The sequence below is a fragment of the Pogoniulus pusillus genome, chromosome 37 (assembly GCF_015220805.1).
Source record: "Pogoniulus pusillus isolate bPogPus1 chromosome 37, bPogPus1.pri, whole genome shotgun sequence".
NCBI classification, from domain to species: Eukaryota; Metazoa; Chordata; class Aves; order Piciformes; family Lybiidae; genus Pogoniulus; species Pogoniulus pusillus.
Window position 1 is genome coordinate 2,028,365 of NC_087300.1, and position 23,721 is coordinate 2,052,085.

Consider the following 23,721-nt stretch of genomic DNA (forward strand, 5'->3'; position numbering starts at 1 on the left):
AGAAGGAGAAGGACTCAGTCAAAAGAGAGCTTCCTCAGCCCTCAAACTGCACGAGTTCCACCTCCCCCAAGTTTTAAAACCCTAAACAGGCTAGAAAAGGGTCCCAAAGTGTTTGAAATGCAACCCCAGAGGCACCACAGCACGCAAATGGTGCATCTGCCAGCCAGTTCCAACGCTCCTCTAAGTCCAGCACCCAGGGCAGCACCGAGATGCTTCCAACATCCACCAAGAGGAACGCAGCAAAGCAGCAAGCAGCAAAACCCAGAAGTGCTCCTGATGCTCCAGGGACAAACAGAGAGGAGCAGACCACCAAGCACACCAAAAGCCATCCAATGACTCCACTCCCAAAGAGCAAAGACAAACCCAATCCCACCAGGGAGGAAAAAATCCCCCCACAGATGTCCACTTCAGCCTGTCCAAGAACCTTCCTGTGCTGATTCCTGCCATGCTTTAAAACTCCTGCATCTCCCAAGCAGCTCTCAAGTGGTGGGAACACCACAGCAACCCCAGCCCAGTGCCATGGAGCAGCTCCTCAGCCACACAGCCTGGCCATGCATTAGAGCAGGAGCTCTGCATGCAGGGCAGCTCCCTGGGCACAACTGCCTGCCCTGCCTGGCTCCAGCTCATGCTCTTCAGGCAGGGCAAAGGGAGAAATGCAAGAAGTTGGAGGTCCCAGCATGGATGCAGTGACAGACTGGGAGCAGATGATGGACTTTGGTGTTTCTGGAGGGGCTTCTCTCTTCTTGCTGGTATCCCCACAGGCAGGGCAATAATTAAGCTGGTAAAGGCTCTTTGGACGCTGGGTTTCTCCCAGCCCCACTGGCTGGGTATGAAGCTGACCCAAGCACTACAAGACTTTAGTGGTGATAGTGAGGAGGAATTTGGGATTGTGGGATGAATTCTTCCTGCATCCCAGCCAATCTCTGGTGGTTTTTCATTGGTGAGTCTATCAGCATGGCTGGCTGGGGGGACTTGAAGCTATGGCACAGCTTGGGTATGGTGGAGGATGCAGCCTGCACCACACTGGTCTGTAGACCCCCCCAGCGCCTTCTGCTGGGGAGATGGTGGGGAACCTGCTGGAAAATCTGCAGACCCTTCCCTGTCTTCTGCTGGGGAGATGGGAGGTAATCTGCTGCAAAATCTCCAGACCCTTCTCTGTCTTCTGCTGGGGAGATGGAGGGGACCCTGCTGGAATATCTGCAGACCCTCCCAGTGCCTTCTGCTGGGGAAATGGAGGGGACCCTGCTGGAAAATCTGCAGACCCTTCCCTGTCTTCTGCTGGGCCACTGGGGGTGAACCCCCTGGAAACCCCTGAGCTCTCCACCACCACCACCACCAGCAGGCTGTGACATGCACGTTCAGAGACGAACAAGCCACAGAGAGACAGAGAAGAGGAGGAGAGGTGGGGCAAGGGGAAAGAGAAAGATCCAAAAGGAGATGGGAGGGAAGAAGAGAGAGAAGAAGCAGGAGAAGGGTGGTAAAAGGCTTTTACTTACCCGAGTTGCAGGGTGTGCCTTGAGCAGTTAAAGACAGAGCCTTATGGAGCAGTTCAGCCGTATCACACACAGTGTAAAGCTTGGTGTTAGCGTCCAGCATGCGACTCGGTTTTGTTTGCAACAAGAAGCCCTCCCCCCCCACACACATACACAGGGTGGGGCTCTCCATCCTCTTTGGTGTGGGGGGGAGGTGTTTGGGTTGTTTAAATCCCGGAGGGGTTAGTTCAAACTTGTAAGCAAGGATGTCAGGTTAATCTTAAAACAACAGTCGACATGGAACACGAACTGTACAGGGGACACATCATGCTCAATTGAAGCGCGCTCTGCTTTGCACCTTGGCTCTGCTCACACTCCCTTTGGACTCCAGGGATGGGTTTGGGTTGTTTGTTCTTTTGTTCTTTTTTGTTTTTTTTGTTTTCTTCCCTTTCCCAGCAAGCAAATGTTAAAAAGAGGTTCCTGATGCTCCCTCTACAGTGAAGCAACTGCACCTGGCGCCAGAGCCGCAGGGATGGTCTGGCGGAGGAGAAGGATTGGGCAGCACAAAGCCTGCTGCCAGCTTTTGGTTTGGGTTTGCTGGGCTGCACTGAGAGCCTGAGTGAAAACTGGTCCAGCCTGAGCCCTGAGGTGTGCTGGTGCTGCCTGGATCACAAAGTCATTTGGGTTGGAGGAGACTTTTTGCATCTTTGAGTCCAGCCCTTAGCCCAGCACTGCCAGCACCACACCTCCATGGCTGGGAAACCCCCCCCCCAGGGATGGGGACTGCAACACTGCCCTGGGCAGCCTGGGCTAGGCCTTGACAACCCTTCTGGGGAAGAAATTGTTCCACTTCTCCAACCTAAACCTTCCCTGCTGCAGCTTGAGGCTGCTTCTTCTCATCCTGTCGCTTCCTCCCTGGGAGAAGAGCCCAAGCCCCACCTGGCTCCAGCCTCCTTTCAGGGAGCTGTAGACAGCCAGAAGTTTTCTCTTCAGCTTCCTCTTCTCCAGACTAAACAACCTAAGGTCCCTCAGCTGCTCCTCACCAGCCCTGTTCTCCAGACCCTTCACCAGTTTTGTCATCCCTCTCTGGACCTGCTCCAGCCTCTCAATGTCCTTCTTGGAGTGAGGACTCCAAAAAACTCAACACAAAGATGAAAACAACCTGGTGAGCCCTGGAGAAGGCTTTGGCTTCAAAGTAATTTTCCTGCACAGGAGGGAGGAACTAGCAAAGGAAAGAGAATCCTTTCCATGGGCAGGCTGCTCTCAGCTGCTCTCCTGGCAGCAGCAGCAGCAGAAGCATCAAAGCTGTGATGTCTTAATGGTGACAGTTTGCTCACCACAAGCTTTCTGCTGCCAGCACCAGGGCTAAAAGGCTCCCAGTGGAAAGCATTTGCTGCACTGAGGCACCTGCAATGTGCTGGAAAGCCCAAGCTGGAGAGAAACACTCAAGGTTTCGGTGAAAGCTGGGCAGGCAGAGTCCAAAAGAGCAGCCCCCACCCCCTTCCTCCTCTGAGTGGCTTGAACTGAGCTTCACTCATGGACCCAAGAGCCAAAACCTGTCACACGGCCAGATCTGAGCAGGTCGTTGCTTCAGAGTACAGGGAGCCAGCAAGCAAAGAGACAAATAAATCCATTGAGACAGGAACATACAGGTAGAGAACACATACACCTGGCACTGACCAAGACAGAGCCCAGAAGGATGCACCCTCAGCCCTCCCTACCCAGCAGAACGTGGATGGGGACCGATGGCAGCACTGGGAGATGGCAGCAGAGCCCAGCTAGGGGTGGTGAAGGTCTCCCAGGTAAGCTGAGGGCCTGGTTTAATGCTGTTGTCTTCCACTGGGGAGAGCAACTTCACTCAGCCACAGCTGACACAAACCCCTCACCAGGCCCTCAGGCACAGCAGATGCCCTGCAGGAAACCTCCTTCTGTGTCTAAAGACACTGCTCAGGGCACACAGATGTGCTCAGAGGACCCTTCCCAGGTCCCTCTGTGTCTAAAGACACTGCTCAGGGCACACAGATGTGCTCAAAAGACCCTTCCCAGGGCAAAGGTCCATCCTTGCCCACCAACTGTGAACAAGCCAACTCCTGTGCACAGGGCAGAGCTCTGCTGACAACCACTGGCAACCCTTTGACCTGGAAGGCTCCTGCTTGGCCACCAGGAGACCAACCCAGCCTGGATGCTTTGAGTGACACATGGACAGAAAAGAGGAGAGGGCAACCACGTGCAAGTGAGGAAGGTGACAGGCTGCCAGGGGCTGGTGGCCACGAGGCACACGACCAAGCAAAACCTATTTCACACTCTGAGGAGGGTCCTGTGCCTGTGCAGCCACAGGACTTGAGTGGGGACCTGTACCTTCTGCTCTGCCTCCTGAGCCAGTTGGCTCTGGAGCTGCTGCAGCTGCTCTGTGGAGTCGTTGCACAGCATCTGGTAGGTCTCCTTGAGGGCACCAATCTGAGCAGAAATCTGTTCCTTCTCTGGCTGGGAAAGCCTGCAAGGGGAAAAGGAAAGCTCTCAGCACAAACCAGCTCCCAGCTCTGCAGAACCACAGGCTTGTTTGGGTTGGCAAAGCCATTTTTGAGGCTGGTCTTTGTCCTTCCCATCCCCACACCTTCACCCCAAGACTTGGGGAGCAAGGCTGTGGCTGTGCCTTGGAGTTGTGGGGGACATGTTGTTGGGGACTGCATTTTAATGTCCAATTATGACATATATTCATTTTTTGGGGTCCTGAAGGTTTCAGACATTTCTTCTGGACACATTTTTTGATGCTGGTCTTTGCCCTTCCCACCCCTACAGCCTCACCCCAAGACTTGGGGAGCAAAGCTGTGGCTGTGCTTTGATCATGGGGGACACTTATTGATGGAGGCTGCACTTTAAGATCATCCACTCCAACCATTCTCTGACTCTGCCAAGCCTGGTGCTAAACCATGGCACTCAGCACACCTGTGCCTCTTTGAAGTGCCTCCAGGCTGGGCATTCAACTACCTCTCTGGGCAGCCTGGGCCAGGCTTTGAGAACCCTTTCACTGGAGTTTCTTCTAATACACTTGAACACATTCTTCTGGTGAAGGAAAAGGCCAACCCCACACTAGGAGGAAGTTGTTGTCAGAGAGAGTGACTGGCATTGGAATGGGCTGCCCAGGGAGGTGGTGGAGTGGCTGTGGCTGGAGGTGTTGCAGCCAAGCCTGGCTGGGGCACTTAGTGCCATGGTCTGGTTGGTTGGGCAGGGCTGGGTGCTAGGTTGGGCTGCAGGAGCTTGGAGCTCTCTTCCAACCTGCTTGATTCTATGATTATGATTCCCACTCCTTGCCCAGCTCAATTAAAGCCAACAGAGGTAACTGAGCTCTGACCTGCCCTGATCAGATCCCAAATGTCCAAGGCTGGATCCCTGCTGAGGGAGATTCAGTATCCTCCTCCCAGCTGCATAAATGGGCTCATACAGATAAGAAGCCCACTGGTACCTCCAGCTCTTCACTGGTTTGAATGGCAGTCAGGCAGTGGAACCCCTGGACACCAGCTCTGAGGTGTTCCACCTCCCCCTGTGCTCTCCCTGCCTGCCTCCTCCTCCTCCTCAGGTCACACTCACTTGTGGCTGTGTTTTGCCAGGAAGATCTGTGAGGTTTTGATGGCCTCAGAGACCTGCTCCTTCTTGGCAGCCAGCTCCTCGTTCAGGGCCTGTTAGAAAACACCAAACAAGGCAGATGAAAGCAAAGAGCTTCACTCAGCCAGCTCTGGCAGGAGAGCAGAAGCTAAAGCAGCTGTGCAGGTTGCTCCCAGCTCACCTGCTGCTCCGTGATGGACTTCTCTATCTCCCCCAGCTCTCTGCTCCCAGCAGCTGCTGTCCTGCCTTGCACACTCTCCTTCAAGCCCAGGGCCCAGCCCAGGAGCTCCTTCACCTTGTCCACGTGCTCCTGCTTCTCCTCCTCCACCACTTTCTGCAAAGAGAGGAGGGAGGAAGATACCCACGTCAAAGGGGACCCAGAAAGATGTTGAGGGGCTGCAGCAGGTCCAAAGCAGGGCAACGAAGCTGGGGAAGAGTCTGGAGAACAGGTCTGGGGAGAAGCAGCTGAGGAAGCTGGGGGTTTTGAGTCTGGAGAAGAGGAGGCTGAGGAGAGACCTTCTGGCTCTTTACAACTCCCCGAAGGGAGGCTGGAGCCAGGTGGGATTGGTCTCTTCTCTCAAGGAAGAAGTGACTGGACAAGAGGAAATGGCCTCAAGTTGGTTTGGGGAAGGTTTTGGGGATGTTGGGAAGGTTTAGGTTGGATATGAGGAGCAATTTATTTCCTGCAAGAGTGGTCAGGCATGGGAACAGGCTGTCCAGGGAGGTGTTGGAGTCCCCATCCCTAGAGTTCACTGGACCACAGGATGTTAGGGGTTGGAAGGAACCCAAAGAGCTCATCCAGTCCAACCCCCCTGCCAGAGCAGGACCACACAATCTGGCTCAGGTCACACAGTTACACATCCAGACAGGCCTGGAAAGGCTCCAGAGAAGGAGATTCCACAACCTCTCTGGGGAGCCTGTGCCAGTGCTCTGGGACCCTTGTACACACATGGCACCTGGGGACATGGATGAGTGACCATGGTGGTGCTGGGTGGATGCTTGGACTCCGACAACCTCCAGGGTCTTTTCCAACCCGAGTGATTTTAAAGACTTCCAAAGCCAAGAGATACTCTCAGGAGCATCACCCTGGACGTAACCTCAACGTGGAGCACCCTTTGGGAGGGTGCTGAGAACCAATCCTGCCCGTTTTGGCCAGAGTTAAGGTCCACCCAAGGCCTTTACCTCCTCCTCCTCCAGGCGCCGCAGCGCATCGCTGATGTACTTGACGTGCTGGGTGGTTAACGTCACCAGCGCCGTGTAGCGAGTCCTCAAATCCATGAACTGCCACGGGAGAGAGGGGGAAACAGGGAACCATCAACCACCATGCTGGGTCAGGAGGGATGCACTTTAGTGCAGGTGACAGGGATGAAGCAGCTCTCTCTTGGGAAACCTCCCCCCCACCCTGCTCCGGGCACCTGGCAGACCCCCACAGGGCATCAATGGAAGGCAGCGGCAGGTGTGACGGGGAAGGGTTGTGGCCACACAGGGCATGCTGCACGACACTGGAGTGAAGAGGACACTCTGGGCATGGACACTGGGGTGGGTGCTCAAGTCTGACAAGAGGGCTGCCAGGATCTTTTCACAGATCCACAGAGGGTGCTAAAGGTCTCACCCTGAAGTTCCAGCCAGAGGAACGAGCAGCTCTGGGTATTTACCTCAGAGGGCTGAAGGGCTGAGTTGACCCTGCTGGATTTGACCCAGGGGTTCCCCAGTGTAGGTATCTCACACTGGTGCTCAGAGCACTAAGCCATCCTGCCTGGCTGTTGGGAAGAGCAGTGAGGATGGAAAGGGCATTTATACACCACAGGCAGTGGTTTGCTCAGCATCAAACGAAGCTTCCCCCCCCCCGGATGACTGCTCCCTGGGGGGGCGCAGCCGAGCCCCTACCTCCTGCGTGATGGCATCCGAGGAGGACAGCATCCGCCGGCGCTTCGTGGGGGACTTCTGCTGCGACTCCACGAAGGCTCTGTAGGTCATCAGCTGCAGCTCATAGTCCTGCAGGTGCAGCAGGGGTGGGGAGACATGGAGCGTGAGAGAGGGACACTCTGCTGGGCTCCCACCAGCATTATCTAGGTGCAGGAAGGGACAAAGTGCCAGAATGGCAGCAGGGGATCTGGTCGGGCTGGATGAGCCCAGAGGTCCCCACCAAACCCCCAAGCTGCTGGGATTGTGGAAGGGACCTCTAGGATCATCCACCTAGAGCAGGGGCACCCACAGCAGCTTGCCCAGGGTGGGTTGGAAGCTCTCCAGAGGAGATCACAGGATATTAGGGCTTGGAAGGGACCCAAAGAGATCAACCAGTCCAGCCCCCTGCCCGAGCAGGACCCTCCAATCTAGCTCAGGGCACACAGGAACACATCCAGACAGGCCTGGGAAGGCTCCACAGAAGGAGGCTCCACAACCTCTCTGGGCAGCCTGCTCCAGGCTTCCAGCACCCTCAGACTAAAGGATTTTCTCCTCCCGTTCAGATGTCACCTCCTGGGTTCCAGTTTGTGCCCAATGCCCCTTGTCCTCTCCCTGGGCACCACTGACAAGAGCCCAGCCCCATCCTCTTTCCCTCCACCCATCAGCTCTTGCTGAGCATTACTCAGCTTCCCTCTGGGGCTGCTCTTCTCCAGGCTCTCAGCCTTTGCTCCTCACTGAGCTGCTGAAGGCCCCTCAGCATCTTTGGAGCCTCTGTTGGACTCTCTCCAGCAGTTCCTTCTCTTGCACTGGGGAGCCCAGCACTGGACACAGCACCCCAGATGTGACAGGAGCCCTACCTTGACAGCAGCTGAGTACTGCTGGGAGAACTTCTGGCACTGGTCCAGCTTGGCCTGGTTCTTCTCGATTTCTGCAGCCAAAGCCTTCAACACAGCCCAAAGCACAAAGAGTTGTCAGGAGAGCTGCTGCCAGTGGTGACCTGAATTTCAGTCCCCAGCCCTCCCCTTCTGGGTAAAAGCTTTGTCCTCTTCCATTTTTTATGCAAGGCCTCATCTTCACCTCAAGCTAAGCAGAGCTTCTGCACTGCCCAGACACTCAGCTCAGCTCTGCAGCCTTTGCCCACAGCACTTCAGCTCTCCCAGCTCCCGGATGAGAGGACCTCAGGAGGGGAGGAGAAGTGACACAGCAGACACTGCAGTGACAGTGCTCTGGAGGCACCAGGGGGCCCTGCCTCACCGTCTGCTGGCTCAGCTGCTCCGACAGCACTCGGCTGTCCTCTGCCTGCCCTGGCTTCATCAGCTCCTGCTGCACGGTGATCTCCTGGATCCACTGGATCAGGGCGCTGTGGCACTGCCGGTACTCGCTCAGCACCTCCTGGATGCTCTCCAGCTCTGCGTGGCTGAGAGAAGAACCAAGACAAGTAAGCAGAGGACATAGCAGTGTGCTCAGGTGGCCAAGAAGGCCACCAGCATCCTGGCTTGGATCAGCGATGGTGTGGCCAGCAGGAGCAGGGCAGGGATCCTGAGGCCACACCTGCAGTAATGGTTTGGTTTTGGGCCTCTGGCTCCAATAAAGACATTGAGGGGCTGGAGTGGGACCAGAGAAGGGCAACGAAGCTGGGAAAGGGTCTGGAGAACAGGGCTGGGGAGGAGCAGCTGAGGGAGCTGGGGGTGCTCAGTCTGGAGAGGAGGCTATGGGGAGACCTCATTGCTCTCTACAGCTCCCTGAAAGGAGGCTGGAGCTGGGGGGGGTTGGGCTCTTCTCCCAAGGAACAAGCTACAGGACAAGGGGAAGCAGCCTCAAATTACCCCAGGGGAGGTCTAGGTTGGAGAAGAGGAACAATTTCTTCCCCAAAAGGGTTGTCAAGCCCTGGCCCAGGCTTCCCAGGGCAGTGGTAGAGTCCCAATCCCTGGAGAGGTTTCCAAGGCATGGAGAGGTGGTGCTGAGAGCCATGGCTTAGTGGTAGGCTTGGCAGTGCTGGGGTAAGGGTTGGAATCTCTGATTTTAAAGTCCCCCAACCAAAACCATCCAATGACTCTCCAAAATGCTACCACAGCCTGAAGGACTATCCCAGGCTCCAGAGGGAGAGAGCTGTGGGCTAACAGGAGGAGTAGGCTCTGGGGGGGGACCTAATAGCAGCCTCCCAGTACCCAAAGGGGGCTACAGGAAGGATGGAGAGAAGCTGATAAAGGCCTGCAGTGACAGGATGAGAGGCAAAGGGCTCAAGCTTGAGAAAAGTAGGTTTAGATTGGGTGTCAGGAACAAGTTCTGTGCTGTGAGGGTTGTGGAGCACTGGAATAGGTTGCCCAGGGAGGTGACTGAGGAACAAGTTCTGTGCTGTGGGGGTGGTGGAGCACTGGAACAGGTTGCCCAGGGAGGTGGTTGAGGAACAAGTTCTGTGCTATGAGGGTGGTGGAGCACTGGAACAGGATGCCCAGGGAGGTGGCTGAGGAACAAGTTCTGTGCTATGAGGGTGGTGAAGCACTGGAGCAGGATGCCCAGGGAGGTGGCTGAGGCCCCTTCCCTGAAGACATTCAAGGTGAGGCTTGGTGGGGCCCTGGGTGGCCTGGTCTGGGGGGGCTGTCCCTGCTGACTGCAGTGGGGGTTGACAGGATGGCCTCTAAAGGTCCCTTCTGGCCCAGACCACTCTGTGATTCTACGATTCCATGACCAGGTCTCGGCTGCAGGGGGCAGGAAGGCTCTCACCGGGTCTCCAGCTGGGCACAGAGGCGCTGCCAGCGCTCCCACAGCTGAGTGCCCTTCTCCTGGTAGCGCTCCAGGTCGATGCTGCGCTCCTGCCTCAGCCGGTACAGCTGCTCCCCCACCGCCTTGGCCTTGGCCAGCTCCTCCTCCAGCGTGGAGAAGATGCAGCTCTTGTCCTTCACCTCCCCCAGCCACTGCTGCAAAACCAGCCAGAGACAGCAGAGGGTCACCACAGGCAGACAGCGAACGGCACCGCAAGGCAGAGAGGTCCTCAGCAGGGAGCTGAGCACTCTCAGAAGGGATTTATCCTCTTCCTGCAGAGCTGCTTGCTGGAGGTGCACGATGCAGGGATCACCTGCCCAGCTTGCAGCAAGCCAAGTTCAGCCCCTGTCCTGCAGCACCAGCACACAGAGCTGCCAAGGTGCTCCTGAGTGCCAGCGTCAGGAATGGTGTGGCCAGCAGGGCCTGGGGCATGGATTGTCCTCCTGTACTCAGCACTGATGAGGTCTGGAATACAGGGGACAGTTTAGGGGCCCTCACTCCAAGAAGGACACTGAGGGGCTGGAGCAGGTCCAGAGAAAGGCAACAAAGCTGGGGAAGGGTCTGGAGAAGAAAAATCTTGCAAGGAGCAGCTGAGGGAGCTGGGGCTGCTCAGCCTGGAGAAGAGGAGGCTGAGGGGAAACCTTCTGGCTCTGCACAACTGTCTGAAAGGAGACTGGAGCCAGGTGGGGGTTGGGCTCTTCTCCCAAGGAAGAAGTGACAGGATAAGAGGAAATGTCCTCAAGTTGCACCAGGGGAGGTTTAGTTTGGACAGGAGGAACAATTTCATCCCCAGAAGGGCTGCCAAGGCCTGTCCCAGGCTGCCCAGAGCAGTGGGGGAGTTCCCCTGGACCCTGAAGAGGTTTCAAAGCCATGGAGAGGTGGTGCTGAAGGACATGGCTTAGGAGTGACCAGGCAGTGCTGGGGTAAGGGTTGGATCTGATGATCTGAAAGGTCTTCTCCAACCCAAACACTTGTGTGAGCCTTCCAAGAGACAGCCCAAGCCACAGCAGCCCTTTCACCTTTCCAAAGCAATCAGGGATCACTTAAGCAGCTCAAAATCCTGCTGGCAGCTGCAGGGAGGCAAGAAGATGGCAACTGGGCTAAAGTGGGCAGAGAAAGGGAAGGACTCTGCTTGACAAACCCCTAAGTGTTGGCTGGTTTCTGCTCACCCAGCCTGAGAGGTGAAGAACACCAACCTGTAAGGTGATCCTGTGGGACTGAATGGCTGCCAGGTCAGCTGGCACTGCCTCCTCTTGGCTCAGCTTCACCTCATAGCCTTTGACCAGAGATTCTGCTCCTTGGGTGGCACGAACGATGACATCAACTGTCTTCAACCTGGCAAACCAAGCACAGCAACACAATGGCAGCCCCAGGCTGGCACAGCTCCCCTTGATCATGAGGTTGTTTGCACCCACAGAGGGATGGAGCTCAGTTAGGGTCACACAGTCACATGGAACCATGACAGGGACCTCTGGAGATCATCCAGTCCAACCCTCCCACCAAATCAGGGTCACTCAGAATGGGTTGTGCATGGGATGACATCCAGGGGGGGTTTGGAGTAACTCCAGAGATGGAGACTCCACAAACGGCCTGGCCAGCCTGCTCCAGTGCTCTGCCACCCTCAAAGCAAAGAAGTTCCTCCTCGTGTTCAGGTGGAACTTCCTACGGTCAGGTTCATGCCTGTCACCCCTTGTCCTGTCACTGGGTGCCACTGACAAAAGCCTGTCCCCATCCTCCTGACACCCACGCCTGAAGGACTGGTAAGCAGTGAGATGATTCCTCTCAGGCTTCCCTTCTCCAGGCTAAAAAGCCCCAAGTCCCTCAGCCTTTCTTTCTAACAGAGATGTTCCAGGCCCCTCATCCCCCTCCAGAGCAAGATGTGTCAGAGGGCCAGAAGAAAGGTCTGCAGCAGATCTGGGCAGACTCAAAAAGGTCTTTTGGGGGGTGAGAAATGGCCCAACTCACTTGTCCAGGTAGATGGAGGACAGTCCATACAGCTGGTCCATTTTGTTGACCACCAAGTCAAGCTCTGACCTCAAGTGAGGTGTGCTGGACCCCGCAGGTGCCTTGTCCAGGAAGCTGTAGCATCTCTCAGAGAAGAACCTGAGGTCAGACTGCAGCCTTTGCAGGTCCTCTTGCATGTGCTGCCGGGGGGGAGAGAGGGCAAGAAGATGAAAGGAAAGGTCAAGCAGGTGGAGGAAAAGCAGGATTGCCTTTGGCAAAGGAGAGCCACAGAATTAAGCAGGTTGGAAAGGACCTTTGAGATCATCGAGTCCAACCTAACACCTTCTAATCAACTAACCCCTGGCACTGAGCACCTCCTCTTGAACACCTCCAGGGATGGGGACTCCACCACCCCCCCCGGGCAGAAGGTAGGAAGTGAAGAATCCTCTCCCACCTGCAGAAGATTCCTGCTGCCTTCTGTGCAGCAAAGCTCCTCAAACCCTGCCTACTCATGGACCCCCACCCCCCACACACATTCACCTCGAACCCTGCCCACTCATGGACCCACCAACTGCACACTCACCTCACAGAATCAGATCACAGCAACATGCAGGCTGGCAAAGCCCCTCAGGGTCACCAAGTCCAACCCAGAGCCCTACTCAATAAGATTCACCTCAAACCATAGCCCCAAACACCACATCCAAACCACCCTTAAACACCTCCAGGCTGGGTGACTGCACCACCTGCCTGGGCAGCTCATTCCAGTCCCTGACCACTCTCTCCATGAAAAACTTCTTGATGTCCAATCTAAACCTCCTCAGCCTCAGCTTGAGGCCATCCCCCTTGTTCTGTCTCCAACTACCTGTGAGCAGAGCCCAGCAGCAGCCTCTCCACAATCACAGAATCTTAGAATCAGGCAGGTTGGAAGAGAGCTCCAAGCTCAGCCAGCCCAACCTAGCACCCAGCCCTGCCCAACCAACCAGACCATGGCACTAAGTGCCCCAGCCAGGCTTGGCTGCAACACCTCCAGCCACAGCCACTCCACCCCCTCCCTGGGCAGCCCATTCCAATGCCAATCACTCTCTCTGCCAACAACTTCCTCCTCACATCCAGCCTCAACCTGCCCTGGCACAGCTTGAGGCTGTGTCTCCTTCTTCTGGCCCTGGCTGCCTGGCAGCAGAGCCCAACCTCACCTGGCTACAGCCTCCCTGCAGGCAGCTGCAGACAGCAATGAGCTCTGCCCTGAGCCTCCTCTGCTGCAGGCTGCACACCCCCAGCTCCCTCAGCCTCTCCTCACAGGGCTGTGCTCCAGGCCCCTCCCCAGCCTTGCTGCCCTTCTCTCAACACCTTTCAGCACCTCAGCATCTCTCTGCAATTCAGGAGCCCAGAACTGGACACAGCACTGCAGGGGTGGCCTGAGCAGTGCTGAGCACAGGGGCAGAAGAACCTCCCTTGTCCTGCTGCCCACACTGCTCCTGAGCCAGCCCAGGCTGCCATTGGCTCTGCTGCCCACCTGGGCACTGCTGCCTCAGCTTCAGCACGTCTCTCCAGGTAGTTGTAGACAGCAATGAGGTCTCCTCTCAACCTCCTCTTTTCCAAACTAAACAGCCCCACACCTCAGAGGTGCTAAAGCTGCTCCGGGCACATGCTAAGGAGCAGTGGGCACCACCTCCCTCCCCTCCCCAGCTGCCAGCAGCAGGCCTGACCTCCTGCTGGGCGATGCGGATGGTGTTCTCCTGGATGGTGTCACCATCTGCCCGGGGGCCACTCGGGGCCTGCATCCTGCTGAGCAGCCTCTGCTCACACTCCTCCAGGCGCAGCCGAATGTTCTTCAGCTCCGACAGGTAAGTCCTGGCAGCAGTCTCATCCTTGTCTTCTGCAGGGCACAGACAAACCAAAAGAGCAGCTCAGAATCACAGAATTAACCAGGCTGGAGAAGACCTCGAAGATCTAAGTTGTGCCAGGGTAGGTCGAGGCTGGATGTTAGGAGGAAGTTGTTGGCAGAGAGAGTGATTGGCATTGGAATGGGCTGCCCAGGGAGGTGCTGGAGTGGCTGTGGCTGGAGGTGCTGAAGCCAAGCCTGGCTGGGGCACTTAGTGCCATGGTTGGGCAGGGCTGGGTGCTAGGTTGGACTGGCTGAGCTTGGAGCTCTCTTCCAACCTGCTTGAGTCTATGGTTACCAAGTCCAACCTACCAGCTAACACCTTCTAATTAACTAACCCATGGCACTAAGTGCCTCATCCAGCCTCCTCTTAAACACCTCCAGGGATGGTGACTCCACCACCTCCCCAGGCAGCTCAAATAACCCCAGCCAGCAGCTGCACCACACAGGACCTGCTGGAAGTATCATGGCACCAAGGTCTCTGCTCAGGCAGGACACAAGTTCATGGAATCATCTGGACGTGTTCAAGAACTGTGTGGATGTGGCACCTTGGGCCGTGGGTTGATGGCCATGGTGGTGTTGGGTCAGTGGTTGGATCTTAGAGACCTCTCCCAACCAAACCAATTCTATGACCTGGTTCAAAAGCAGCCAAGAATGAAGCCAGCCACAGGGCACCTCACAGGATGGAGCTGCAGAGGCACAGGCTCACAGATGTTAGGTGTTAGAAGGGACCCAAAGACATCAACCAGTCCAACTCCCCTGCCAGAGCAGGACCACACAATCTAGCTCAGCCCACACAGGAACCCATCCAGACAGGCCTTGTAAGGCTCCAGAGGAGACTCCACAACCTCTCTGGGCAGCCTGCTCCAGTGCTCTGGTACCCTGGCAGAGTCCTTGGTCTCTGTGCTGCCATGTCACACATGTCACCACCACTGTAAGGTTAACTGCAGGCAGAACTCCCTGCTCAGAATGCATCCCAATGCCTGAACCCAGCTCCAGTCACTCCAGGCTGAGGGCTCAGCAGTGAAGCTGAAGCTGCAAAGCCAAAGGAACATTGCTCTGCAGGAAGGTTGCTGGACACAGGCCCAACCCTTGGATGGATGGAGGAATAAAGAGGGCAGCTGCTCACATCAGCAGCTAGCAGAAGGTGAAGCCATCCCATAAATCATAGAATCAACCAGGTTGGAAGAGACCTCTAAGATCATCCAGTCCAACCTATCCCCCAGCCCAATCCAGTCAACCAGACCATGGCACCAAGTGCCTCATCCAGTCTTTGCTTGAACACCTCAAGGGACAGTGCCTCCACCACCTCCCTGGGCAGCCCATTCCAATGCCAATCACTCTCTCTGCCAACAACTTCCTCCTTACATCCACCCCAGACCTCCCCTGGCACAACTTGACACTGTGTCCCCTTGTTCTGTTGCTGGTTGCCTGGGAGAAGAGGCCACCCCCCACCTGGCAACAATGTCCCTTCAGGTAGTTGTAGACAGCAGTGAGCTCTGCCCTGAGCCTCCTCTTCTGCAGGCTGCACACCCCCAGCTCCCTCAGCCTCTCCTCATAGGGTTTGTGTTCCAGGCCCCTCACCAGCTTAGTTGTCCTTCTCTGGACACCTTCCAGCACCTCAACAACTCTCTTGAACTGAGGGGCCCTTGTTTATGAGTCCCCCCAGCTGCTGGTGAAGGCTCCAGCCCTCTGAAGCTCACCGTTCTCCATGGACTCCAGCAGCTGCCGGATGTGCTCCTTGGAGGCCTCCACCTCCTCCTCCAGCCGCAGGCGATCGGACACGGAGAAGAGCTCTGAGTCGCGGCTGTCCTGCAGGAAGTCCTCGTAGTGAGCCTGCAGGCTCCTCAGGGCTTGCTGGCACTCCCCCTGGGCTAAGGACCTGAGCTGGGAGAGGAGAAGCAGCACATGGAACCACCAGCAACGACGTCCTGACGCCACCCTCACAACCCCTGCCAAGTGAGCACCTCAGAGAGGTAACTGGAGCCAGGATGAGGGGGAATGGCCTCAAGCTGAGGCTGGGGAGGTTTAGATTGGACATTAGGGAAAAGCTTTTCACAGAGAGAGTGGTCAGGGACTGGAATGAGCTGCCCAGGCAGGTGCTGGAGTCACCCAGCCTGGAGGTGTTTAAGGGTGGTTTGGATGTGGTGCTTGGGGACATGGTTTGAGGTGAATCTTACTGAGTGGGGTTCTAGGTTGGACTTGGTGATCCTGAGGGGCTTTGCCAGCCTGGATGTTTCTGTGATGCCCTTTGCTCCTCTATCAGCCTCATGCCTCCCTCCAGCCTTGCTCAATCTCTAATCATAGACTTATTGCAGCTGAAGGATCTTTGAGATCATCAGGTCCAACTTTTACCCCAGCACTGCCAGGTCGTCATTAAGCCATGGCCCTCAGCACCACACCTCCATGGCCAGGAAACCCCTCCAGGGATGTGGGCTCCAACACTGCCCTGAGCAGCCTGAGTCAGGCCTTGACAACCCTTCTGGGGAAGAAATTGTTCCACTTCTCCAACCTAAACCTTCCCTGCTGTAGCTTGAGGCTGCTTCTTCTCATCCTGGAGCTTCCTCCCTAGGAGAAGAGCCCAAGCCCCACCTGGCTCCAACCTCCTCTCAGGCAGTTGTGAAGAGCAATAATGAAACACCAAAGCCACAGCTCCAATGCTCTTTTTATCAGGAAATACTTTGCTCAGGGCCCCCAGGCTCAGCTTTTCCTGCTGCTGAGGGAGTGAAGCCCTTTGAGTTCCCCAGACCAGCACTTTCTGGTCTTCTCTCACTCCTCAGCCACATGAAGCAGCTGGGAGCAGAAGCAACACCTCCCCAAAGCCAAGCAAAGAGAGTCCTGCCATACCTTTTCCATGCTGAAGCTCTGCACCAGGGCTATGTCCTTCCGCAGGTAGTTCCAGGAGATGAGGCTCTTGGTGTTCATGTGCAGCTGGTGCCAGAGAGCCATCACTTTCTGGTACAACTGCTCTACCCTGCAAGGGCAAGGAGCAGATCCATCAGCCCTGACCCTATCAGTCCCCCAGCCATTGCTTCTCACTTCAAGGCAGTGATCCCAGCCCAGCAGAGGCTCCTGCAGCCCAGTTCCTGGAGCGATTCCCCCTTCCAAAGCATCATTTTTCCTTCTGCAAGCTACTGCAGCAGTTGCTGTGCTGGAGCTTGCAGCTGCATAACCATGAGGGGTTCCTCTTCTGCCACCAAAACCAGCTGTGCCACCAAAACCAGCTGTGCCACCAAAACCAGCTGTGCCACCCACTCCTGTTTCTCCATCCCAGCTCTTCTCCCACTCCCACCCCAGATCTGTCTCTTCTCGTGGCACCAACTCCTCCTCACCTCCCTTTCAGCAGAGCCCAAGGAGTTACCTGTTGGCCATCTCGATGGCCTCTTTGTTGGGTGGAGGGATGAGGAAGCAGACAGAAGGCACCATGGCCTCGTTCCCTGTGGGGCTGATCACCTTCCATTTGGTCCTCTGGGAATTGTCCTCCAGCACACATTCATCATTCCTGCAGATGGTGATCTGGAGAGGCACCAACACCACCCAAGCCATCAGAAGCCAGCAGCAGGACAGCACAGCCCTGCCCTCACTGCCAGCTCCCAGCAAGACCTGGATTTGGGGTTTAATCAAGCCACAGCCTGGTGCAGTGCCAAGCAGCACAGCACACACACACGTCTGGAGAGGAAGGGACAAGGAAGTCAAACTGAGCTGGCTGCCTCCCACGTGCTGCTCTGCCTGGGGCTGATGAAGCTCTTCCTCCTCGGGGAAAGGAGTTCAGCTCCCACCCAGAACAGATCCCAGGCGTGGAGCTGTGCTCCAGGAACAACAGCCACACTATTTCCCACCTCCTGTCTTCCCACTCCATTCCTCCCTTCCGTTGCCAGACTCCAGAGAGCTCATCCTAAACCCCCATGGCTGCTGCTGCTGCTGCTGCCCCTGAGCCACATCAAGCCCCTGGCAGCCCTCACCTCGATCTGCCGATAGTCGCAGACAGCCTTGATGGGGATTGTGCTCCTCACGAGGTGCTCTGGGTTCCTGGGACGCAGCTGAACGATGCTTTTGGAGCGTCCCACCAGGCTGGCAACCGAGCTCTTGGACTGAATGAGCTGCTCCTTCTCATCCTGGCAGGAAGAAGGATGAAGGTCGAGTTGCTGGAGGCAGAGGAGAGGTCTCCTGCAGGCATCTCGGCACCCTCCCACCCCACCGCTGGCCTGCTGGGAGCTCAAGGGCTGAACAAACACATCAGGAGGATCCTGCTGCCCTAATAGGATGGGAAGAGGGGTCAGGGGGAGGGATGGGAAGGGAGAATGGACTTCAAGTCAGGGTGGGACCTCTCTGCTACTGCTCCCACTGCCCTGCAAAGCCACATGCACGCCTCTGGCTCTTTTGCTGCTCAGACAAGCAAAGATTTGCTTTCAAAAGGGAAAATGGAACAGAGAACACAGCATACACCGAAGTTAAAGTCCCAGGAGGTGGTAGGGACCAAGAGCAGAAGCTCCAGCCCAAGACTGGGGACCTTTTGTTCTTTGGGAGACCACAGAAGCATGCTCCCTTTTCTAAAGCAAAGGGTGGAGGCAGAGGCTGGAATGGAGAGACAATGGCTGATGAGCACAAAACCCCTCGGGAGAAGGGGCTGGTGGTGGAGTGAGCCCACAGGACCCTGGGTCTGGCCAGAAATTGGCCAGTTGGAGAGAAGCTGTCATGGGACTCATTCCCCACAAGTCCTTGCTGGGTGCCATGATGGGACAACCCAGAGGGAACCAGTGACAGCTCTCCCCTGGAGCATCCTCCAGCACTGGTGGGGAAGTGTGTGGCTCACAACACAGCAGCTCAGTCTGTTCTGGCTGCAAAAACAAAGGATCCCAGAAAGCTGTTGTCCCTCATGCTTGGCCTATGGGGGGTGGTTAGTGAGCTAACAACGATGGAGGATCACTGAATGGTCAAAACAAAGAGGAGAGAAACCAAAAAACAAGAGGAGAAAGAAAAGGGTAAATGATTAAATAAACTACCTGTGCCTGTCCCAGGGAGCATGATTGGAAGAAATACAACTTTAACTTATTAGGTAAGAAACAGAGCTGAGCTCAGGCCAGCTTGTCCCCATCCTGAGATCCTGGCCACTCTCCAGCTGCCCAGATGAGCCTCTCCCACCCCAGATGCTAACTGCCAGAATCCTGGGATTGTTAAGTTCACAAATAGGGACCCCAAGAGCCAGGCTGGCTGCTCCATGTGTCCTGATAGTGCTGAAAACCACAGCAGGACAACCCCAAGGTGGTAACAGAGAGGATGAGATCCCCTCCAGGAGAGAGGGTGAGCCCTAGCTCAGCTGATGCTGCCCTCACAAGCACTCTGTAACTCAGCCCAGCCTCCCTGGGGTCTGGCTGCAGAGCAGTGGCATGCACTAAGGGCAAAGCCAAAGCAGCTGTCTGACTCCACACACTCAAATGCCACCTCCTGCCCCTTCCAGCAGCTCAGCTGTTAACTCACCACCCAAATCCTCCCCATCTTTGGGTTCAGACACCACCTGATGCTTTGCTCCTTGGATTTTGGGGTTAGATTGTTTGGGGTTTTTGTTCAGGTCAGTTGAGACAAGAAGATGAAGAAGATAGCCTGGAGTCTGCCCTCTGCTATGCCACAGCTAAGCCAGGCCACGTGCTGGAGCTCAGCAGCACCAAGCCTCCATCTCCACAGGCAGCCAGGCTGCCCTGGCTCTGCCCCCATCCACAGAGCCACGATGGATTAACATGGGATTTGGGCTGGATAAAGCACAGGCATTTCCCTGCATCCCACTGCGCTCCCAGCCAGAGCCAGCTCCCAAACAGCACCAAGAGCATCCTCCAGGCTCTGCACCACAACACCACCCACAGAACATCACCAGCTCCATGCAGACCAGGATGCTGTGATGGGCATCCACGGGGATGTACCAGGGCAGATGTTTGCTTTTGCCACATCTCAAAGCCATGAAACAGCCCAAACAGCCCAAGCTGCCTGCTCTGCACCCCGAGCTGCTGAGCAGTGCCTCTGAACAACAACCACCCAAAATCTGACCCCTGTGGGCATTGTCACACCCACCCAGCCTGCACCCCACAGCCAAGCATGAACACATGCAGCAGCTCCAGCAAAAAGCAGCACACTGACCAAGATGGAGAAGCAAAGCAAGCACCTCACAGCAGCCTGCATCACTGCGGCAGCAAATCCAGCCCAGCTTTCCCCGGGAAGCAAGAACTGCCCCAAGCAGCGCTGCTGCATCAGAGTAAGAAGGCCACCCACTGCCTGCCCAGGGTGGGGAGGGTGCTGGAGAGCTCACCATGGAGTCCTGCAGCAGGTCCTCCAGCCGGCTCAGGCTCGTGTTATGGTCACAGGAGTACTTCCTCTTGATGGAGTCCTGCAGGGTGCGCAGGTAGCTCTCTGACTCCCGAGCGTCACTGAAGAACTGCAAAAGGCAAAGAGAGGCCCATGGGAACCTGCACAAGTGCCCTAGGAGCACACAGCACCGTGAGGAACCACCCCAGCACCTCAGCCAGCAGCTCCTGGTGCTATTCTGCCCTTAAAGCAGCAAAGGAATCCCCACAAGGACAGCCAGAACCATGTGGAAGTTGCTCCTTTCTGCCCTTGTGGCCGCTGGAACTCAGACACAAACCAAAGAAGCAGAGAAATTTAGACACTGACTGTAAAGTGGAAGTGTAGTGGAGCCTCTGATTGAAACAGGGACAGGCTGCCCAGGGAGCCTGTGGATGCTCCTACCCTGGAGGTGTTCATGGCCAGGTTGGATGGAGCCTTGAGCGACCTGTTCTAGTGAGAAGTGCCCCTGCCTATGGCAGGGGGTTGGAACTGGAGGAGCTTTGAGGTCCCTTCCAACTTAAACCACTCTCTGATGCTATGACCATGCCAGGGATAGGCCCCTGGCTCCAACAGGGAACCTGATATCATTTCATTGGAGCACTGAAAACTTTCCATCTGCTTCTATCTCCCTCCTGCTCCTGCTGCTCTCTCTCCTCTCACTGCTGCTTTGGCTGCTGCTCAGCTTCACTTCATCTCTACTGCCTCTCAGGCTGCTGTATCCTGTCACAGCTTATATGGCTGGGAGTTTGGGGTTTTTTGGGTCTATATTGTTATATTTAGTCTGACTGTAAAAATTACAATAGCATTTTCTGCCTTTCCAAACCCTGAGCTGTGGTGAATTTGCTCTCTGGGGCAGACTTAGACACTGAGTTACTGGGGGAGGGATCCACTCTAGAATCCATAGAGTATCATTCATAGAATCAAGTCAGGGTTGGAAGGGACCACAAGGATCAGCCAGTCCCAACCCCCCTGTCATATGCAGGGACACCTCACACTAGAGCAGGCTGCCCACAGCCTCATCCAGCCTGGCCTTAAACACCTCCAGGGATCAGGCTTCCACCACCTCCCTGGGCAATCCCTTCCAGGCTCTCACCACCCTCATGCTGAAGAATTTCTTCCTAACACCCAGGCTCAATCATTTCTGGCATTGTTCCATTCCCCCCAAGTCATGTACCTGACATCCTAGAAAGTCTCTCCCCAGCTTTCTTGTAGCCCTCTTAAGAACAACTTCTCCCTAACATCCAGGCTGACTCTACCCATTTCTGGCTTTGTTCCATCCCCCCCAGTCCTATCACTACCTGACAGCCTAAAAAGTCCCTCCCCAATTTTCTTGTAGCCTTCTTAAGATACTGAAAGTTCACAACAAGGTCATCTCAGAGCCTTCTCCTCTCCAGCCTGAACAGCCCCAACTGCCTCAGTCTCTCCTCACAGCAGAGCAGCTCCAGCCCTCTGCTCACCCTCGTGGCCCTGCTCTGGACACTCTAACCCATAACAACTCCAGTGAGGGCATCCCCACAGGAAAAAAAAGAGATGATTCAGGAGAAAGCAGCCCCTGTCAGCACCCAAACTCCCTCCTTCCCCCTCTCCCCAAGGGCTGCCCCCTCCCACAGTACCTGGAAGTAGGCAGTGTTCTCCTTGACGTGCTGCTCCACGCAGAGGCAGAGCTGCTTTATCCACTGCCACTGGCTCTGCACGGCCGCGCTGTAGGCCTGAGGAGCACACGGGAGGAGATGAGCAACCAGGGAGGACACAGCTGCCGGGAGGTACCACAACAGGCACCATCTGCCTGCCACCAGACACAGGCAGCAAGGGCAGGAGACCCCGAGCTGGTGATGCTGAGGGGTGCGCAGCAGGCACAGGTTTGCTTCCTTCCACCCCGGGAGAAATCTGTGCCTCCAGCCCTTTGCTGCACCACCCCAGAGAGCCAAGGCCATGCCCTGCACCACCTCGCTGCAGGAAAGGCTCACCCAAGAGGATCTGTGTCCTAGTAGGAGGTGGGGATTGCTTGGGCATGGCCTCGAGCCCAAACCAAAACAGCTCCAGCACTGCACTGATGCTTTTCCACCACCATAAAACACTTCCTCAGCCCCAGCTGGCCAGGTGATGGTGGAACAATAAATGTCCCAGTCCTAGGTGAGGTCCTTGGGGCTTCTCCCAGCTCCTCCTTGTGCTTGCTCACCTCGACAGTTTGCTTGGCTGGGTGGTTCTCCAGGGACAGCAGCTCAGCTGTGTCTTGCAGGGAGCAGAAGATGTCCTGCTTCTCCTCCAGCTCTCTCGTCAGCTCCTGTGTGAAGGGCACAAGCAAAGAGCAAAGCTCAGCTACAAGGAATAGCCTCACTCAGACCACAGAATCCCAGAATCCCTGCATGGTGAGGGCTGGAAGGGACCTCTGGAGATCATACACACTCCAACCTCCCCTGCCAGAGCAGGAGCACCTCGAGCAGGTTACTCAGGATCACAACATCCAGATGGATTTTCAATGACTCCAGAGGTCTGGTGGACTCCATCACCTCACTGGGCAGCCTGGCCCAGTGCTCTACCCCCCTCAAGGAAATTCCTCCAACTACTACAACATTCAGCCTGGAAATCCTGCAGCAAATCCCAGTGGAACACAGGGAAACCAGCACAGCTCATGGGAGCATCACAGCTGATTCCCACTGGGATGCCTCTTGTGCACCGAACACATGGGGCAGATGCAGCGCAGGTACTGGAAACCTGCCCAGGGACCTCTTCAGATGCTGGTGGAACAACAGCAATTCCTTTTTGCTGCTTTGAAGGGAATCCATTCCCCTCTTTGGCCTAGACTTCTTTTCCCCTTCACTAGCTCAGCTCCTAAAAGCATTAAGAGCACATCTTTGGATGCCTTTGCGATCGGGCACTCTGCTGCGCTTCTGCTCTTCCGCCAGCTGCACTCATGAGCTACAATGCTCCACGGCTTGGAAGGGAGCATCCAACCTCTGAGCGTTTGAGGTCTGTTGGCAGATGAAGATGCTGCAGCAGGGCACAGGCAGCCCAAGGTGGTGCAGCAGGGCACAGGCACCACAGCAGGGCACAGGCAGCCCAAGGTGGTGCAGCAGGGCACAGGCACCGCAGCAGGGCACAGGCAGCCCAAGGTGGTGCAGCAGGGCACAGGCACCACAGCAGGGCACAGGCAGCCCAAGGTGCCGCAGCAGGGCACAGGCAGCCCAAGGCGCCGCAGCAGGGCACAGGCACTGCAGCAGGGCACAGGCAGCCCAAGGCGCCGCAGCAGGGCACAGGCACTGCAGCAGGGCACAGGCAGCCCAAGGCGCTGCAGCAGGGCACAGGCAGCCCAAGGCGCTGCAGCAGGGCACAGGCACCACAACAGGGCACATGCAGCCCAAGGTGGTGCAGCAGGGCACAGGCAGCAGAAGGTGCCACAGCAGGTCACAGGCAGCCCAAGGTGGTGCAGCAGGGCACAGGCACAGCAGCAGGGCACAGGCAGCAGAAGGTGCCACAGCAGGGCACAGGCACCGCAGCATCCCCCAGCCCTGCCCCTTCACTCACCAAGAAGTAGTTCCTCTTGGCCGCCACGTTGGGGTTGTTGTCGCTCCAGTCATACGCCAGCTCCTCCTCTTCCTTCTCGTTCAGCCAGATCAGCTCCGCGGTCGCCCGGGACACAAACCCGTGCAGGCTCTGCAGGTGTCTCAGGCGGAAGCTTGAGGTTTCCTGAGCAGAACCAAGAGTGATTCCTCCTTCCTGCTCTGAAGCCAGCCACTTGCTTCCTCCCTCCCCAGCCTCGGAGCAGTGCAGCAGGGGCAGACCCCAGGCTCTGCAGGCTTTGCCAGAAGGCCACCTGAA

General features: G+C 56.3%; 1 protein-coding gene across 26 annotated transcripts in view; it reads right to left on the reverse strand.

The window, feature by feature from the left end:
- The window catches only part of MACF1 (microtubule actin crosslinking factor 1), a 189,311-nt gene that overhangs the window by 100,586 nt on the left and 65,004 nt on the right, over positions 1 to 23,721 (reverse strand). For all 26 annotated transcript variants that reach the window (XM_064172710.1, XM_064172704.1, XM_064172706.1 and 23 more), the window contains 19 exons: positions 23,428 to 23,589; positions 22,082 to 22,186; positions 21,516 to 21,611; positions 19,868 to 19,993; positions 17,532 to 17,684; positions 16,931 to 17,085; positions 16,417 to 16,543; positions 15,273 to 15,456; positions 13,394 to 13,563; positions 11,709 to 11,887; positions 10,940 to 11,078; positions 9,705 to 9,898; positions 8,235 to 8,397; positions 7,838 to 7,921; positions 6,963 to 7,070; positions 6,258 to 6,356; positions 5,257 to 5,409; positions 5,061 to 5,149; positions 3,831 to 3,966 (listed from right to left, as the gene is read on the reverse strand). In XM_064172710.1, the coding sequence (XP_064028780.1) occupies positions 3,831 to 3,966; positions 5,061 to 5,149; positions 5,257 to 5,409; positions 6,258 to 6,356; positions 6,963 to 7,070; positions 7,838 to 7,921; positions 8,235 to 8,397; positions 9,705 to 9,898; positions 10,940 to 11,078; positions 11,709 to 11,887; positions 13,394 to 13,563; positions 15,273 to 15,456; positions 16,417 to 16,543; positions 16,931 to 17,085; positions 17,532 to 17,684; positions 19,868 to 19,993; positions 21,516 to 21,611; positions 22,082 to 22,186; positions 23,428 to 23,589 (2,622 nt within the window). The remainder of the gene's footprint in view (positions 1 to 3,830; positions 3,967 to 5,060; positions 5,150 to 5,256; positions 5,410 to 6,257; positions 6,357 to 6,962; positions 7,071 to 7,837; positions 7,922 to 8,234; positions 8,398 to 9,704; positions 9,899 to 10,939; positions 11,079 to 11,708; positions 11,888 to 13,393; positions 13,564 to 15,272; positions 15,457 to 16,416; positions 16,544 to 16,930; positions 17,086 to 17,531; positions 17,685 to 19,867; positions 19,994 to 21,515; positions 21,612 to 22,081; positions 22,187 to 23,427; positions 23,590 to 23,721) is intronic.